This window comes from Drosophila innubila (assembly GCF_004354385.1).
Source record: "Drosophila innubila isolate TH190305 chromosome 2R unlocalized genomic scaffold, UK_Dinn_1.0 1_C_2R, whole genome shotgun sequence".
Lineage (NCBI taxonomy): Eukaryota > Metazoa > Arthropoda > Insecta > Diptera > Drosophilidae > Drosophila > Drosophila innubila.
In genome coordinates, this window is record NW_022995374.1 from 3,609,649 (window position 1) to 3,628,631 (window position 18,983).

Consider the following 18,983-nt stretch of genomic DNA (forward strand, 5'->3'; position numbering starts at 1 on the left):
ACTTATTTTCAGCTTTTAAAATAATAATAAAATTATATTATAATTACAAAAATTAATAAACATTTCAATTATAAATATAATAAATATAAAAAATTATGGGCGTTTCACAAAAAAAAAGTATAAGTACAAATAATTATTTAAATTTTCATTATGATTTACTTCATTTTTTTCAAAATATATTAACATTACATTTTTGTTTTTAAGTTATGTTTATTTTTGACCACAAAAACTAACAAATTATTTTAATTTTAAGTTTAATAAAAAAAGTAAGAGATTATATCAATTTTTGTAGTTATAAAACCTTAAGATCCTGCAACTTATGGAACTGCCCTCGCATTTACTGACTGCCACTAAAGCTGAAACTCAAATACGAGCTTAGTCAATGTAAAAATTGTTTTTGTTTTGTCGTTTTTTCTGTGCAGCTGCGACATAAACATGCATAAACGTGCACAGACATGAACGGACAGGTCTTAATCATCAAGAAATTGTCTGTTGATTTTTTTGATGAGCTGTTTAAGTATGTGGGCGTGGCAGATTAAGCAATAACGTAATCCAGGCTGAAATTGCCCATCAACAATAACAAATAACAACAGCAACAACAGCAACAACAGCAACAACAACAACAACAAATAGATATCCATTTAGCCATAACATATGGTTAATCATAAGAGAATTCCTTGAGGAAATTACAACGTAACGTGACTGCAATTTGTAGTAGCTTGAATGAATCAAATCAAATGAAAATCAGTGCGATTTAATTGAATAAACGCAGCCGTTATAAATGTTCACATTAAGTGCGTGCGTCGACTTTCCCCTCTCTCCTTTCCCCTCCTGCTGAGCCCCCCCTTGCCACTGTTCCGCCACTGAATGTGGCTTTAATTAGCAGCAACAAGTCGAGACAAGGCAACTAAATGAACAACGGATGCGTTCAATTACGGCCAACAACAACATGTGGCAGGAGGCAGCGTGTCGGCGCCATGTCTAAGCAACACTCGACTCCCCTTTCCCCTTCCTTCTACCCACTTCCCCCCTTCAGGCTCCTCATTGCGATCGCGATCTTCATTTCAAGCTGGTGTCGGAAAAATTGTCACTGGCCTGCGGGCAACACCTTGTTCGCTTTATGAATTACCAATTTGCATATGGCCAATTTGCCCAGGTCGCCCCGTTAGCCAAGTTGGAGCTGAAGCTGTCAATTATCGATCGACACAAAGCGCTGGCGACGCGTGTCGCATATGCATAAATTTAATCACTCAGGTGCGTGTGATTCGTTCTTTTCCTTATCGCTATGGCTTTTGAATTATATCTCAAATATCTTAGGTGTGGTATCAATTCATCATTAATTATTATGTTTGATTTGAATCTCTTTAAGAGCACTTGAAATGCGCGCCCTGTTAATAACATTTCTGAAAATATAGTGCTGCCAGACGTATTAATAACAGAATGTTAACTCAAAATGGCACTGTTAATGCGCTGCTGCTACGTAGCTGGTCACATTGCTTATAACAGTCGCCTACACACAGCTGTTATTGCCATTCACTGGGCACATTAATCGAAAGCGTTATCGAAGCACTGTTGCCAGCTTAGCTATTTTATAGCTATTCAAATTGCAAATTTTCGATTGTTTATTTTAAATATTTGAAAATTGCTATTAGCCGGAAGTCTGGCTATTTTAAATATTTTTCGACATTTGTAAATCAGCTTTTTCGTCTCAGTTTCGCCCTGTGATACAAAAAATGGCTAGTTTTATTTTTAGCTATTTCAGTTATTTTTCGGATGCTTTCTAGCCAGCAACAGCTATTTTTTCCTCTAAAAAGTTGGCAGCACGGCATCGCAGGCACACCTGAAGTCGCGTTCGCGTTGTCATCATCATCGCTCCAAAACCTCCGTAGACCAATTTGTGCCGTTTTTAGACACGCAAACGTGTGTTTTATTGCTTAAAATACATATAAAATTTGCTTAAAAATTCTTATGACAGCTGCACACGGTTGTTGTGATTGATAAAAATTGGTGCAACAAGTGGTTTTGAACTCGCTTTTAACTTGCCATCTAAAGTGCCTTACACACACCGACGCGCGCACACAGTCTTAGTTCTTACCTGCCAGCCTGCTTACACACACACTCGCGCATCATACGTAAGCAACAACAAGTTGTGAGCTGTCCGCTTTCGTCTTCGAGTCCAATAAGATAATTACGCCGAAAAATGCTAAACGTCTGCACATAATTTAATTAAAAGAGCTCAGTCTCTCAGTGTATATGCAAACAAAATAAATTGAGAGTGAGAAAGTGCTAACAGAAAAACTGCCAAAATCCCCAACGCGAGGATCAGTATCGTGTGTGCGTGTGTGTGAAGTGAAGAGTAAGAGAAAGAAAGAAAAAAGAGAGAGAGAGAGCGAGAGCACTTAATAACAGTCTCTGTGTCCGTGTGGGAGTGATCTCCTTTACAACAAAAGCAATATACAAATTGAAACAAGTGTATTTTAAATATAGATTACAAAGTCCACCACTTAAGCAAATACTACAACAACGCAGGTAATTACATATTACTTGCATTTTTCACTTTTGCTTTTGCATATACTTTACATACTTAACATACATATATGTAACAGCAAATATACTCGCTATATAACGCTCATTTATTTCATTGACATTGTTTTTGCTTTTCGCTTTGTATGTGTATGTGTTTGTGTGTGTTTTTGCGCGTTTTCTCTGCCGCGAATTGCAAAATATTTTGTATGCTATTTTCTTTTTATCATTTCGCTTTGCCCTCCGCTCTTTTTTTTTTATTGTTTTTACCTTTCTACACTGAACAGTCACCAACAGTTTGCACTTGTTTCAAAATGTTGCCATCTCTTTTTGGTTAAAGAAATAGCAACAGTGCTAACAGCGGGTCTAATAAGAAATTTTTATCGTTGTGGCTGAAGTTTCTTGTTTGGATACACATACAATGACAAAAGCGCGCTCAGCACTCACACAAACACATACATGCATATAAAGTAGTCAATAAATGCCTTTGCTTTGGAATTTACGTCGTTGTTGTTGTTGTTGGTGTAGGGGGTTCGCCGTTGTTGTTACTGTTCTCAATACATTTTGTATTAGGTGTATGTTGGCCGTTGTCAACGGTTTTTTGGTTATCAACCGAAGACACAAACACAAAGACACAAGGGAGCTTAGCAAACGAATTTCGATAAACAAACTGCAGGTTATGTAGCTAAGTCATATCCGTTGCTTGTCCATCTTTATCTGTGTCACTCACCTGTTTTTCACACGACACAAGTCAAAGCGCCAAGAACAAAAACAACACAAATTGAGTAACAAATAAATTCGCCGTGATTCTTAACCGCACGCATTTCGCCGCAAAACAGCTGTTGTCGCCTTTGTTTATGTCTGTAACAGGCAAAGAGAGAACTGTTAAGTCAAAAGGACCTGAGAGCAAAAATTAACAGAAGAAACTGTGCATAATTAAATGAAACTATTTACAAATGGAGAGAGAGAGTAAGAAATATGTCTTAATAAATTAATTGCTTGTGAGCAGAGAAATTATCTATTTTTGGGGTAAAATAAAGTGTAAGTGAAGTCGGCATTAGTTAAGGTCGCATAAGCATTTGGGAGCCACTGTAAGTTAACAGAGTACTTAAACTGTGTAGCACTCTCAGCGCTGTTAGCATCAGTTGCTTTTCGGCATTCGTGCGTGTTGCAAGGATATTTGCGGAAGGATAACTCAAGAGTGCCGAACATAAGCACGTTGCAGCTAACAGACCGAAATTTACGTGGCGTCTTTTCAATTATTCAAACCGCAAAGCCGACGTGCAAGTCGAGTTTATGACTTTGCACGCTCAGTGCAAGACTCAATGCTAGCAGAGGAGACAGAGATAGAGATAGAAATGAAGGAGAAAAGCCAAGAATGCAATAACATAAAAGCGACTGAGGCAGCGGCTCAAGTAGAAAAGTGGATGTGTATTAAATAAGTAAAGACAACAGACAGTGCAAGAAAAAGAAGAGTGACTAAAGTGAGTAAATAATATAAACAGTATATATATAGAAATATATATTGTCTGTGTGAATATGTGTGTGTGTCTGCGGTTATTTTACCTTTGCTTTTCTTTTTGTGCATTGCATAAGATTCTTTATTGTTGTTGCTATTGTGGTTGTTGTTGTTATTGACATTATCAAAAGCTCGCCAGCAACTAAAACTTTTTAACGTTCATTCTAATTGCAGATAGCAAGTCGGGAATATCAGCAAACGTGACGTACTTTGGCATTAATATTTAAATAGATTAACTACAGCGGTAAACGGATAATATGGAGTCCATGGAATATGAAATGGCACGCAACATGACGTTGCTGTTCTTCCTGGAGCGACTGCTGGACAAGGGGGAGCCCCGCACAGTCCACGATCTGTCCTGTCAATTCGGCAACAAGGAGTTCACCAAGGAAATGCGACAAATTGCCGGCGGTAGTCAGTCCGGTAAGAGTTGAAGTTAAATACGTGTATCTCATGGAAATCAATATCCAAAAATCATTTCACTTTTTCATTTCCAATAATAGAAAGATAGTTAGTGTAGGTATCGCTGTAGGTAATATGAAACTGGTACAGTGAAAACTAATACTGAACAAACAAACACAAACATGCTAGATACATATTTGTGCACCTGCGGGTTTGTTTTTGTTGTTATTGTAGTTGTTGTGGTCGTTGTTGTTGTTGTTGGTTAAGTGCTTGACTTGTCCAAGTGCACATGTCATTGCCATTGCCATTGCCAATCGACAGACGACAGTCGAGAGTCGACAGTCGCCAATGGAAGCTGTAGCTGCAACCGCAAAAGAAATTGACACCCATTGAGATTGTAGCGACTAGCAGATATCCTATAACAACTCGCCAAACACACACATCTCTTTGCCTGTTGTCGCTGGTCAAGAATATAGGCTCAAAAGTACGAAAAATCACACTAATTTCAAGAATACAGGGTATTAGATTGGAGTCAAAAGCTTTTCAGCTTTTGTATGTTGTATGATTTTTTGTTTACATCCGCGTCATAAAAAAAAACTGTCGATTTCCCCCACATCAAAAAATAACACGAAATACTCGATTTGTGCGTCCGCTCTTAAACAAAAAACTAACTCAACTCAACAATTCAACAGCTCAACAACAATTCAAGTCACATAAACAAGTTCATCATCCATCGTTTCAAAAATAGCCATTTTCCAACTCTTCAAATATTTTAAAAATAAACCGCTTCTCGAGGGCAGAGCAATGCACTTTGCACTATACTTAGAGTATTGGAAAATGCCTTGGGATGTGCTAGGAAATCCATTAGCGTATAATTAGAAGCTATGCATAGGAACATTTGTACAGGAAATTGTGACAGTTTTCTTTTGGGTGTGTTTCGAGATTAATATCAGCCATTAAATTTGTGTTAAAAAGGTGATTTTTATAGTAAAATGTAGTAAAAGATTGGTTCAAAGCTATAATGGAATAAGTCTTAAAATTACATAAAATTTCTTGACAAACTGTTGCTTACTTTTATCGGTTTAAAAGCTATGACAGTTCTTGTTAGAAACCATAATTTTGCACGCTCTTTTGACAAGAATTCTTATCATATTTTCATAGTTGAGTTGTTGTTTAATTTGGCATGCCTTGCTAATTAGTTTCCATTAATAACACATTTTTTATTACATGCATTTTTCACACCTTGTGGTTGCATTAATTGCATTTATCAAATAAGTAAGAGCAAAACAAATGCTTTTAACAAATGTTTCTCGCACTTCAAATACACATGTCTTTTAAACTTTGATTCGTGACGTGTGCTGCAACTTAAATAATAATAATAATAATGATAATAATAGTAATGACAGCTTTAAGCAGCTTTAAAAGCCAAACTCACAACGCAATAGGCCAACCTAAAATGTTTGCTTTTAGAATATTTGTAGCAAACACGCAAAGAGGTCGTGTCTCAAAATACATAAAGCCAAACATAATAAACATATTAAAATACGCAATGTCAAGGTTTCGTTTATAAATAGAACTGAATTAACTAAATAATTATGGGAGTTGCAAAAGCAAAGAGCATAGGAATTGGTAAAACTTCTATCGAAACTAGTCTTAAATGTGCTCAAAAAACTAAAGCTTTCAAGCTATTGTTAAGCCAAGTCCAAAAGAGATTCCCAAGATAGACACACACAGACACAGAGCCATCCAATAAACATATTTTATGCGTCACCTTTTCTTGTCAACATTTTGCTGATAGCACTTATAAACCGTTAAGGGGCCGACTGTTGCCAAACTTGCAATACCTTTGATATTTTCATAATGCCCGGCTAACACCCGAATGGCCAAAACCCAAAACCCAAAACAACCTCAAGCCACAAACCTAAAACCAAATGATGATGTGGGTAAATTTGCTTTTCTTGTTTGGTTTGTAATAGAAAAGTGTCGATTACGTGACAAAAATTTTCAATTGAATTTCAAATAATATTGCTTACTATTCTAGAGCGTAAGATAGAGAGAGAGAGCTGCCCATTTGTTGCTTCAATAATGCATATGTATGCGAGTGTGTGTGTGTGTATGTGTGTGTGTATAGTTCTCAATTCCCTAGCGATTGATGAGGGTTTTACTGGCAAACAAGAAAACATTTACAAAATTAATGTCACTAGCAATTTTGTGTCAGCTTAAAAGCGTCAAAAGCGTTCGTTGAGCGCGTGTTGTTAGAACCGACACTCTCTTCCAGCCATCAGCATTTCTAAACCTTTTGAGTTATTAACCAAAATGTGCTAATGGCTTGAACAAACAGTTACCAAATTTCACTGTTATTTTGACAAGCGATCGCCTTTGAAAACAAGTTTTGCATGCATTTTGTGCCAATCAATTGGCCAAACATAAACTGACAGCCATAAAAGTATCAGTATCTGTATCTGTATCTGTATCTGTATCTGTTAATGTATCTGTATTTGTATCTGTACCTATATCTATGTCTGCTTTTGCTGCCCATGTCGATGACAGAGTCCAATAATTGCACACTTTAACACTAACGAGTACATATTCCATATTAGTGAGTCTTACGAAGGCTCTTCACCCCTTTCACCACCTCCCTCACCAACCCCTTCGACTCATACACAATGTATTTTTGTTTTTGCGTAATCGATTGACAATGCGAAGGTGGAACGCATTTGTCAACTTGCACTCAAATGGCCTGTAAGAGGGCTGTCCAATAAGTAATTCGATTAGTACTCATAATAAGCATGAAATAGCTCAATTTTTTTCGCTTTCAATTGCTATGATTTATTTTCTCAACAAGTAAAGATTGCATGACTGTAAGATACTTTGTATTTAGTTGTAAACGCTCACGAATATTTTTTATTGTACACAATATTATATACAGTTAATCAAGTTATTGTTTTGACAAAATAAATAACAGTCACATATTTGTTTGTTTGTTTTTTTTTTAATATTTAAACCCACTTTTAATTTTAAATTTATTTATTTTCAAAACTATATTAAACTATATAAATGAATTTATTTTTGCAAATGTTTCATTTGTTAAAACAATTACTTGACTAAGTGTATAAATTTTTTTTAGATAATATTTAAGGTTCAATCATTTAATGTCTGTTATCATATTGCAATATCAGTATATACAAGTTTAAGTTTGAATTTGAAATTATTTTAAGTTTAAAAATACTTAAATTTCGTTTTTAAAATATCGTACTTGAATTGTGTACGAAATCCTCGACTTCAGTATTTGCATTCTTAATGAGAAATCTTTAAGTATGAAATACTTGATTTTTTCCCTCTGTCTATGTATCTTATAGTCACATTGTCTGGTCTGAAGAGTTCTCTTTATAATACAATTTTCAATTCAATTCAGTTGTAGTTCCAGCTGATTGATCGAGTACAGTCGAAAATTTAGAAACCCCACAGCTTTAAGTAAACCCCGTTTATTTCGACATTGCTTATCCGTTACACATTTCAATTTTGACTTGCGCCCTTTTGATTCGGCGTCAGACCGAGGACATAAATTTAACGATTTTATGCCGACAGCAGTCGGTTGGCCCATTTGAAATCCTTTGGCACCCTTACACGTTGCCTGCCCCTTGCCCCCTGCCCTCTGACCCCGCTGCTGCCTCATGTCTACGAGTTTTGGAATTGCGTGTCGGAATTGTGCGTCTGACTGGAGTTGATTTAAGTTAAGTCGAGTCGAGTTGTGTTGTGTTTTCCTGCCAGCTGCCAAGGTTTATGTTATTGTTGTTAACTTGTGCAAATGAAAACCCAAATGTAGATGGAAATGGCTGAGGAATTCTGTTGCCATTGATTTTCCCTTGTGCATTAATAGCTAAAACTTTGACTAGAAACGAATTTGTTGTTTATTAATTGCACCTTTTGCGCCTAATGGTGGCAAAAGCGTCAATTAATGAGCCTATAATGAAGTCATGGCTTCTAGGCATCATGACTACATACATAACATATATACGACTATATAGTCACATCAGCGAAATGAGCTAGAATGTTCAAAGACACATGTGTGTTTTGACGGAGGGTTTCACTTTCGTTACACTCGTAAGACATAAAATCTTGAATTTATTGCCACATAACCCTTTTTACCTGGCTGGCAGTTTGCCCCACTGCCCCCATAGCCTGTGGCATGCCCCAGCTTGTCTGGCGTTATATATTTCAATAAGCAAAACATAAATATACATATATTTATAGCTTATGTTTTGCGATGCATTTGAAAATTGCCCACAAAATTGTGTCCAATATGTGAAACGGCGACTGACCGTAAAATGTGCCACTGCCGACACCTGCTTCTCGAGCGGGTAGGGGTAGTGGAGGGGGCGTGGTGTTCCGCCCAGTATTCTTGTTTGCCAGCCAAGAAAATTCCGCTCTGCATGCAGTCAAATATTGTCTCTGTTCCGCAAATACACGTACTTACATTTTATACAATATTTTGCTTGGCACTATAAAAAAATATCTAGGCGAGGGTATGCTGAAAAGTTCTAAAGAGCTCAAAAAATTTCGCCAAATATGTCTAATAGTGACTGCAAAAAATTTTCGTTCAAAAATATCTTTGCTTATATTTCTTATGATTTTTTTTATGATATGATCTCAGAAAAATTTTGTATGAATAGCAGGAAAATGTGCAAGTTAATTTTTAAAAAATCATAAAAAATATAAGCAAAGATATTTTTGAAAACATTTTTTTACAGTCACTATAATAATTGTTTGCCGAAACTTTTTGCATCAAAACATTTTTTGTTTAAGACCTAGCAAAAAAGTCAAAAAATTAGATTTTTACATAAACTCAAAAATTTTAATGGGTTAAGGAAATTTTTGTATCATTCAAATGGCATTTCGAAGACCTTTCCATTGATGCCAAAATGTAAATGAAGTAACTTTAAATAGCGAGTTTATTTAACTTAAATTTTGTGTAAATACTTTTGACTACCACTGTGTATCTAGTAGGTATAGAAAAAAAATAATTTATAGATATATAGTACATTTTTATTCACTTTTATTTATTTTATAATTTATGTATATTTGTTAAAATGAACAAACTGTTTTGGAACGGCTTTGAACGAGTCGAAGGATTATACGATCTGCTGACTGGTCACAGAAGCGCGCAGTTATCCTTTGATCCGCCACCGGTCAGGTATCCCAACGTGGGCGTTACAACGGCTTCCTCGGTAGTGGGCATTAAATTTGATGCTGGCGTTTTAATAGCCGCTGATACGTTGGTATGTTATGGTGGCTTCGCTCGTTATCAGAACGTTGATCGCATTTTCAAGATCAACGAAAAAGTTTTGCTTGGAGGTGGCGGAGATTTTCCTGACGTACAGTCTGTTAAGCAAACACTAGACGAGAAGGTGGTCGAGGATTATTGTTATAATAATGGCATAATGATGAATGCAAAGGCAGTTTCCACATTCATCAAACATATTCTCTACGGTCGTCGAAACCTACAGCAATCGCTTTTAGTTGAAATGGTTGTTGGCGGCATACAGGAGGATAATGTGCCCTATTTAGCATCCCTGGATATGCGTGGAGGTGCCATTGAAAACTACGTGGTGGCCACAGGCTTCGGACACGAATTGGCTCTGCCTCTGGTGCGTGAGAGTAAGCCCAAAGATCGGGATTTCACACTAACTGAGGCAGCCAAGTTAATACGCAGCTGCATGAAAGTGATTTACTATCGGGATACAAAGAGTATTGCGCAATATACGGTCGGGATTTGTACGGCCTGTGAGTGCGGTGTAAAGGGTCCGTTCAAGGTCGACGAGGACTGGAAAATGGCTAAAAAACTTACTGGATACTAGATGATAAAACTTTAGAAAATCTTACAAGTAGATATATATTAAAAAAATATTTTAAACCAAAAATATATAAATCTAAAACTTAGATTGGATTCAAAATTCTAAGTATAGGAATATTTTAAATAAAATCTAGTATATAACTTCTTTATTTTGTTCTCAAATTTTTTTTCAATGCTAGAAAATTCAGATTTTTTCATTGCTTGAAAGTTTCAAATAGGAACTTTTTTAAAGTGACAGTTACTCGCAAACTAATTATGCAATTAAGCTTAAATTTGGACACAGATCTTATAAAGTATGGTATTATATGTCAGGCCCGGAACTTATTGAGTGATGTGTTATAAGAGTATTTTAATAAAATCTAGAAAATATCTCCTTTATTATGTTCTCAAATATTTTCCAATCCAAGAGAATTTAGATTTTTTTGCTTGAAAATTTTAAAAAATAACTTTTTTTATGTGACAGTTAATCGCAAACTAATTATGCAATTAAGCTTAAATTTGGACACAGATCTTATAAAGTATGGTATTATATTTATGTCAGGCCCGGGATTTATTGAGTGATGTGTTAAAGGAATATTTTAAATAAAATCTAGAAAATGTCTCCTTTATTTTGTTCTCAAAGAATAAAAACATCCCTCGCCTCTACATTTTTGACAGCCGGTATATGTGGCTGTATATATGTTTGTGTGTGTGTGTTTGTGTGTGTGTGTGTATTTGTAGATTCGCTGAGTGGCCCTTCTGGTTGTGGCGACCCGATAAATATTAATGCATATCGTTTGTTTGCTATTTTGTTTTTGTGGCTTGGTTTACAATTTTCATGAAGTTCACTCTGCGTCACCTGTAAATTTCAATTTCAATTTGTGTAATGCATAAGGGAGTATAAAAATTGAATTATGCACCAGTTGCTTGGCCCATTTATTGTTGGTCCAGGCACCAACTTAATGTACAACGATTTTTCTTTTTTCTCCATAAAAGAGGGAAACACTTTTCCTGGGGTCGCTTTCCATTTGTCAGCTTTGTGGCCCATTGAGCATATGGTTGTGGATTTGTAGCTGAAATCCTCAAGATTAAATTGCCATTCAGAAATCTGTGCACAACTTGGATAATCCTTGCATAATGCTTGACAATTTTTACATTTACAAACTCGATTAATCAAGAGTTGATTTACATTTTCGAGATTGAGTTAAAAATGCAATTGGATTAATTTAAGCAACGATTTTGAGCCAAGTATGTTACAAATTCAGTTTGACAACAATGGCAACAATGACAACTCGAGGTAGAAGCTGTTTTTGTTGATGTTGTTGTTGCTCCCCTCGACACGCAACAATAACAACAATTCCCCTCGCTCTGCATGTTTGTATGTTTGTAGATGTGCTGCGCGTTTGTCATGTCACGTCATATTACACACACAATAGACACGAGATGAGACGAGACGAGACGAAACGGATGAGTTGCCCCTCGCAGCAAATGTTAAAGTTGTTGTTGTTGTTACCCTCGGCCGTTGACGGTAGTCAGTCAGCAACTATGACCTGATTTATCAAATAAATAGCTCGCGATGCTTGGCTTGAGTGCATTCACTTTTCATTTGACTGAAGTTGACTGCACTGTAAACAATTTCTAAGGATTTATGCAAACAAAGAACCATCCACTTCTAATTTAAATTATATAATTATTACTACTTCCTATAATTGTATTTTAGCTAATTTTAAAACAGAGGAAACATAATAAAACTATAATTTTAAATAAGGTTTTTTTAAAAACTTAAGAATTTTTTTTATGAAATAGTTAAAAAAAACAATAGAGAAATAAAATATATTTGCCTGCTATATACAGGAATCTACATACCAAATTTGGTGCCTCTAGCTGTTATAGTCTCTGAGATCTAGGCGGACAGACAGACGGACAGACAGACAGACAGACGGACAGACAGACAGACATTGCTTTATCGACTCGGCTATTGATATATACTTTATAGGGTCGCCACGCCTCCTTCTGCCTGTTACGCACATATTCGTTAAAGCAAACCCAATAAACCCCTGTACCATTTTTAAGTACGGCGTCTAATAATTATTACATATTAAGCTTGACTCTTTGAATGACCCCTTTCATTTTGTGCTGTGTATAAACACACAACTACTTTTCGTCCTGGTTTGTTCATTCGCACAATTGCAACTTCCATTAGGGTAAGCCCGATTATCCTGACATTCCCGCTCCTTTCAGCCTGTTTTGAGAAAACTTTAACCAACTTTGCAGTCGAAGGAGATACGAACGTATCGTAAATATGTGCATATGTATCTCAGTTAGTGTTTACAATAACGCTAATTATGGGAAACGAGGCACATGTGGCAACCTGATAGCAAAGTTATACAATGCGCTTTTTATTAGAGCTCAACTTGTCTCTGCTCGTCTCGAAATTAATCAACTATTATAAGTACGGAGTACAATGTACATTAAGTACTTTTCCAGTTTCCCACAAAGTAATGTCTTACGTCGCAGCGAAGCTTCACAGGGCGGGGAATTAATTAAGTTAACACTTTTACTGCATTAACTGCACAAAGAGAAGAAAGATGCGATGAAAGTAATAGAAATAGAGAGATAAAGTGATTGAGATATAAACAGAGAGAGAGAGGGAGTCACACTAATGGCTTATACTAATTATAATTGACATCTTCGACAGGTCTCAAGAAATTTCTCGCCCAATACCCATCAATATTCCTTGTCGATGGCGATTATGTGCAGGTGAATGCCTATCAGCACAGCAGCTCCGACGATGGCAACAGCGGCGGCAAACGCGACTACATCCAAGAGGCTAAAGACTACTTCAAGAACAAGATGCTGCAATATGGCGCCGCCGCGGAGGTTCCAGTGCGCAGTCTGCTCGGACATCGATCGCAGGCATCTCCCCAAGTGCGACACATATCGGGTGAGTAATGCAGCTAACTACTCGTTTAAAAATGGGTTCATAAGTCATTACTATTGGTAGTAGAAAAACGCAACTTTATTGAATGAAAATTCATTTTATATTCAACATAAACTTCTTCTAAAAAATCCTGATGCATTCCAGGTAAAAGGATTGTCAAGGTCCTTAGTATATGCATTTTTCACAGACAACCAGATAACCTTAAGTCTTGTAATTTTTAAAAAGTTGGTCAGACTACGAATTTAGTCACTTTACAAGTCAAAATTTTTATCCAATTCTTCATGATCTTTTACAAAATAATTAAAGGTCTTAGAATGAAGTTTAAAGTGTTGTTTTATGCTAATAACGGTATAAGGTGTTGATTAAAAGTGAAAACTTGATATATAAAATTTTGAATTTTCGAAATTTCAAAGGGGGGACCCTTACCATCAAAATCGAGTTTTGGTCGAAAATAATTAAATTTTCTAAATGAACAAAATTTGAATGTAGAATGAATTTAGAGGCCAAAACATGATCAAAATGACATTCCGCTTGAAAATCGGTTAATTTTTTATGAAGTTATGAGAGATCAAAGTTTTTGATAAAATGTCAAGGGGTAGGTATGGAAAATTGGATAATAATTGGCGTAGAATCGAAAAAGTATTAAAATTTCCAAATGATAATAATTTAAATGCAAAATAATTTAAGAGGCCAAATAATGATCAAAATGACATTCCGCTTGAAAATCGGCTTAGTTTTGATCAAGTTATGACAGTTTGAAGTTGGTCAGACTACGGACTTAGTCACTTTACAAGTCAAAATTTTTATCCAATTCTTAATGATTTTTTACAAAAAAATGAAAGGTCTCAGAATCAAGTTTAAAGTGTTGTTTTATATTAATTACGATATAATGAATTTATTAAAAGTGAAAGCTTGAGATTTAAAATTTTGAATTTTCGAAATTTCAAAGGGGGGACCCTTAGCATCAAAATCGAATCCTGGTCGAAAATAATTAAATTTTCTAAATGAAAATTTGAATGCAGAATGAATTTAGAGGCCAAGACATGATCAAAATGACATTCCGCTTGAAAATCGGTTTAGTTTTGATCAAGTTATGACAGTTTGAAGTTGGTCAATTCTTTGGGCTAGCAACTTCTTGACTGAGAATCCATCAGTTGATGAATATCCAACAAAATTTGTGTTTTTCTGCTTATGTGATTGACTAATCAGTCCATCTGTGATAGCTAAACTACACCAAGTAGTAGTTAACTAATATATCTCCTTTCCCAATTGACAGGTCAGCACATCAAGGAGTTCACCGACTTTCTGATGAAGCACACAGACACGTTCAAGGTGGTGGATGACCATGTGATGCTGGTGGGCAGTGAGAATATGACGGATTTGCCGGCCAGAGATCGCTTGCATTTGCCACAATCGAACATTGATACGCGTGGCACACAGCAGATGCTCGACTTTTTTGCCCAGTGCATTGAGATGAAGGGTCCGATGCTGGTGGATCAGCTGTTTCACCTGCTAACGCTGAACTTTCCGCAGGATCAATGGCTGCGTATGTTCAAGACACCCGGTGATCTGAGCTCGTTTCTAAAACTGTTTGGCGACTGCTTTCACATCCAAGCGAATCTAGTCACGTTGCTGCAGAAGCCCAAGCTGTCGGACTCGCACATCCAGCAGGCCCAAGCCCGTTCCCGCGAGCAGTTCAATGCCCTGAACAACAATCAAAACTCCCGGCGAGTGGATTCGACCCAATCCGTGAGCTCAGTGCAGCAGCGTCTGCAGTCGCCGGCAATGCGCAGCAATGGCATCAGCAATCATATGAATAACAATGTGAATAACAATAACAATAATAATAATCATATAGTGTCGCCTAATTTCAAGCTAAATGCTCCTGTCTCCAATATGACCGGTGGCAATGGCTTTGGACAAGGCCAAAATAAATCAGAGCCAAATTCCGGCTTTGATAGCTATGTGCCAATGTCGGAGCTGAAGCTGGAGAATCTCTGCGAGAATAATTATCCCAGCTCGACGGTTAGCTATGGTCCCATAGCAGCAGCAGCACAACAGCAACAACAACAGCAGCAGCAGCAACAGCAACAACAGCAGCAACCAGCAGCAGCAGCAGCTGCGGCGCCAACAGAGCGTTTAAATAGCGTTAATCAAACGCTTAAGCAGCGCATTAATACGCTGGTCATACGCACCTTGGCCGAGAATCTGGAGAAAGACAAGCAATCATTGGCCAATCAAAACTCACACTCAAGTCCAGTGCATGCGAAAGCAACAGCAGCAACACAAGCAGGAACAGGAGCAACAGTTGCCGCTGCAGCGACAACAACAGCAACATCAGCTGTTGCAGGTATCCAAAACAATGCCAATTCCACACCTAGTCATAGTTATTTTGTTGGCGATACCTGGAAAATAAAAGTGCTGCAAAATACGACAGTCATTGCCAATGTGAAGCACTCCACGTTCGTCACTGAGGCGCTGCTCGATCTGGCCAAGGATGAGTGCAACATTGCCGTCTCGCTCGACTGTGAGGGCATCAATCTGGGCATTAAGGGCGAAATAACGCTCATTGAGATTGGCACAGCCAGGGGCGAGGCATTTCTATTCGATGTTCAATCCTGCCCGGCCATGGTCAGTGATGGTGGTTTAAAGACTCTGTTGGAGCATGATCAGGTCATTAAGGTCATACACGATTGCCGCAATGATGCTGTTAATTTGTATCTGCAATTTGGCATTCTGTTGCGCAATGTGTTTGACACGCAGGCAGCGCATGCCATTTTGCAGTATCAGGAGAATGGCAAACAGGTGTACAAGGCCAAATACATATCGCTGAACTCGCTGTGCGAGCAATACAATGCACCCTGTAATCCCATCAAGGATCAGCTGAAGCAAATCTATCGCCGAGATCAAAAGTTCTGGGCCAAGAGACCGTTAACCCGCGAAATGATGCTCTATGCAGCCGGCGATGTTCTGGTACTGATACATGATCAGCTCTTTAGCAATTTGGCCCAACAGATTCAGCCCGAGAATCGGCAGCTATTCTCCGAGCTGTGCACTGAACAAATACTCATGCAGATCAAGCCCAATGAGGTGAAAATTCGCAAGAAGCAGCGCAAGGTTAGCACCGAGGTATCCGATCTCAAGCAGAAACTGGCCCAGACCAGCAAAAGTATTGTGCTGTCCAATCGTGAAATACGTTTGCTGCGGTAAGTTAAAGTTGAGGTCGATTAAACCTGCAAGAGTTTAAGCTAATCTTATCAATTGAATTGCAGTTATATGGACCTGACGGAGGATGAAAAGGAACGCCTTAAGGGCTATTACAAAGTGGCCAAGAAGCTGGAGAAAATGGAGTCAGCTGGCAATCCAAACAAGTTTGTAACCTTTGGCAAGATTCACGACAAATTGAATAATTTATGTCATATTTATTGCAGAGATCAAAGTGACTCGGAAGATGATGCGGAACCAAATGAAAATGACTTTTTCCCCAGCTTGGATTCGGTGCCATCGGATAATTCGCTATCGGGCACATTCTCGCCGCGTTTCAGCTCCGAACCGCCCAGTTTGACGGAGTCCATGCAAATGCTGGAGGAGATACTGCAGAACAAGTCAATGGATCGAATAGCGCGCATTGATAAGCTCGAGGCCATATTGACGACTGCAACCACATTGCCATGTGATCAAGTAAGTGTTTGTTCACTAAGCAAATCTATATATATATATATAAAGTTGTTTGTCCGACTGACTGACTGATTTAGTACAGGCCAAACGGTTTGACTTACGATCTTGACCTTTCATTGGGAGATATGGTGGCGTTTTGCCAAATTCGCCCTGCAAGTGCATTAAATTGAAAGTCAAAGTTCCCCTGTACTTTCTGATGGTGTGTTAGACTCAGACTGCGGGCTCAAATCTCGTATAATATACTTTTCTGGATTCTCACGCTTGATAATTAACTCTCTTGCAGATTATTACTTCCAATGCAATGCAGGAACAATTGGGATCCAGCATTGCGACCACAGAGAATCTGCAAATCATACGCGAAAAGACAAGAAAGTAAGTTGTATAAGAACTTTAATTACTTGCAAGCAAAACTAATAAAATGACTATGCGTTTTCAGCATGAAGAACTGTAATTGCCATGGGGAGCGCAGTGTTACGCCCATTTTGAGGTCGGCGAATGACAAGCGAATGGTCAAACTGGTCGATGCGGAATCACAAACGCTCAGCACCGGCGATGTTGTCATCACAAAAATCTTCTTTCAAGATGAGCACGAGCGTGTCAAGGATGCGTTGTTGACCAACAGCAATACCAATTCACCGAAGCGTGTGGCTTCAACTTGAACTTAAACTTGAGCCACTTCTTCTTTCGATAAATACGAGTTTGATAAATGATTCCTAACAAGCCAAGCGCCGACATTATATGTATTATTTTTTTATTATCATCATGAGACTCCACTAAAATGGGCAATGAATAGAAAAGAATTCAAAGTAAAAGTAAAAGACGGAGTGCTCAATAACTATTAAATATGCAATAATTATTCTAACTAATTGAGAAGCAATATATTTTGTGCCTAAATGTTGAACATTGCAATAACAATACATGCTATAATTATTTACTACACTCTACTTCAATTGTGTTAACATTTATAACAATTACTATGATTTTGCTCATTCATTTAAACAATTGAACATTTTATTAGGCCGAATCGCACTTCTCATCATGTTATGGTTGAGAAATTGTGTTGTATTCTGATTTATATATAAATATATCAAATTTTGTTAAAGCTTTAACTATAAACTAACTATATAAATTGCAGAACAATAGATTCAATGTTTGTATTAAAATTGACCTTTAAACAAGCTTTGCTATTTATTTGAGATGTAAAAATGAAAGTGAAACTTAAAATAAGAAGCGTTGGACCAATCTGTGTAGAATCGAGAGCCTTTGTCTTTAATAATATACATATAAAATATATACATACATAAATTCAACAATTTTGTCAAGGTTTCCAATATCTTTGTCGCCATATCAAAACTGAACTTTGTATTTTAACCATTATACTTACAATCAATCGATCACGATTATCCAACATAATTTTAGTTTAACCCAATTACATAATCAAATTTTCTTAATTATTAACAAAATTGCATAGTCAATCTAAGTAAATATTTAATTGTAAAGTGAAACTTATTGAAATTGTATGATTATAAAAAAATATGCTTAATTAAATAAAGTAAATTGTACATACATGCCTATGTAACGAAAAGCTGCATTCAAGGAATTAAATGGTAAATGGAAATCAGTAAAATGTGCTTTAATATTACGTATATACTGATGTCCTGTTTGGTTGTAGATATTCTGGTTGTTCTTGTAGCAGAGCTTGAAGTAATTGAAATGAAATTGCTGAGCAACTTTTTTGGTTTTTGGTTTTTTTTATTTAACACCAAACATCAAGAGGCTTAAAACATTGATAAGTTTGTGGTTAATTGTATTGTATTCTATTAAAATTGTTGTAAACATTTATAAAGATATATTTTACGATTATAGCTGAAATTTGTATATCAATAGTACTGTCGTCTGGTGGTAATGCTTTAATTAAATCGTAAATTATTTTATGAACTTTTTGACAAAATCAGTCGTGTCATCTTGAAAGATTTTCCAAATACAAAGAGATACATGTGTGTTTTTTCTAATAATCTAATGCTGTTAAAAAGTATTTCTTCGTAGGCGTAAACAGTTGCATAATATTGCATAGTCTATAGATGATC

General features: G+C 36.8%; 1 protein-coding gene across 1 annotated transcript; it reads left to right on the forward strand.

The window, feature by feature from the left end:
• Positions 1-1,832: 1,832 nt before the first annotated feature.
• LOC117783312 lies at positions 1,833-18,476 on the forward strand. Its single transcript, XM_034620666.1, has 8 exons — positions 1,833-2,529; positions 4,217-4,465; positions 12,976-13,221; positions 14,495-16,424; positions 16,491-16,589; positions 16,650-16,899; positions 17,180-17,268; positions 17,333-18,476. Exons 2-8 carry the CDS (start codon positions 4,300-4,302, stop codon positions 17,553-17,555), a joined length of 3,003 nt encoding a protein of 1,000 aa, XP_034476557.1. The 5' UTR covers positions 1,833-2,529; positions 4,217-4,299; the 3' UTR covers positions 17,556-18,476.
• Positions 18,477-18,983: the final 507 nt, after the last annotated feature.

What these genes read in the sequence shown, in the direction of transcription:
- LOC117783312 (XM_034620666.1), top strand. Translation starts at nt 4,300, where the DNA reads ATGGAGTCCATGGAATATGAAATGGCACGCAACATGACGTTGCTGTTC. An exon ending in CCAAGTGCGACACATATCGG is followed by an intron (nt 13,222 to 14,494) that starts GTGAGTAATGCA and finishes CCCAATTGACAG; the next exon opens with GTCAGCACATCAAGGAGTTC. An exon ending in CCACATTGCCATGTGATCAA is followed by an intron (nt 16,900 to 17,179) that starts GTAAGTGTTTGT and finishes ACTCTCTTGCAG; the next exon opens with ATTATTACTTCCAATGCAAT.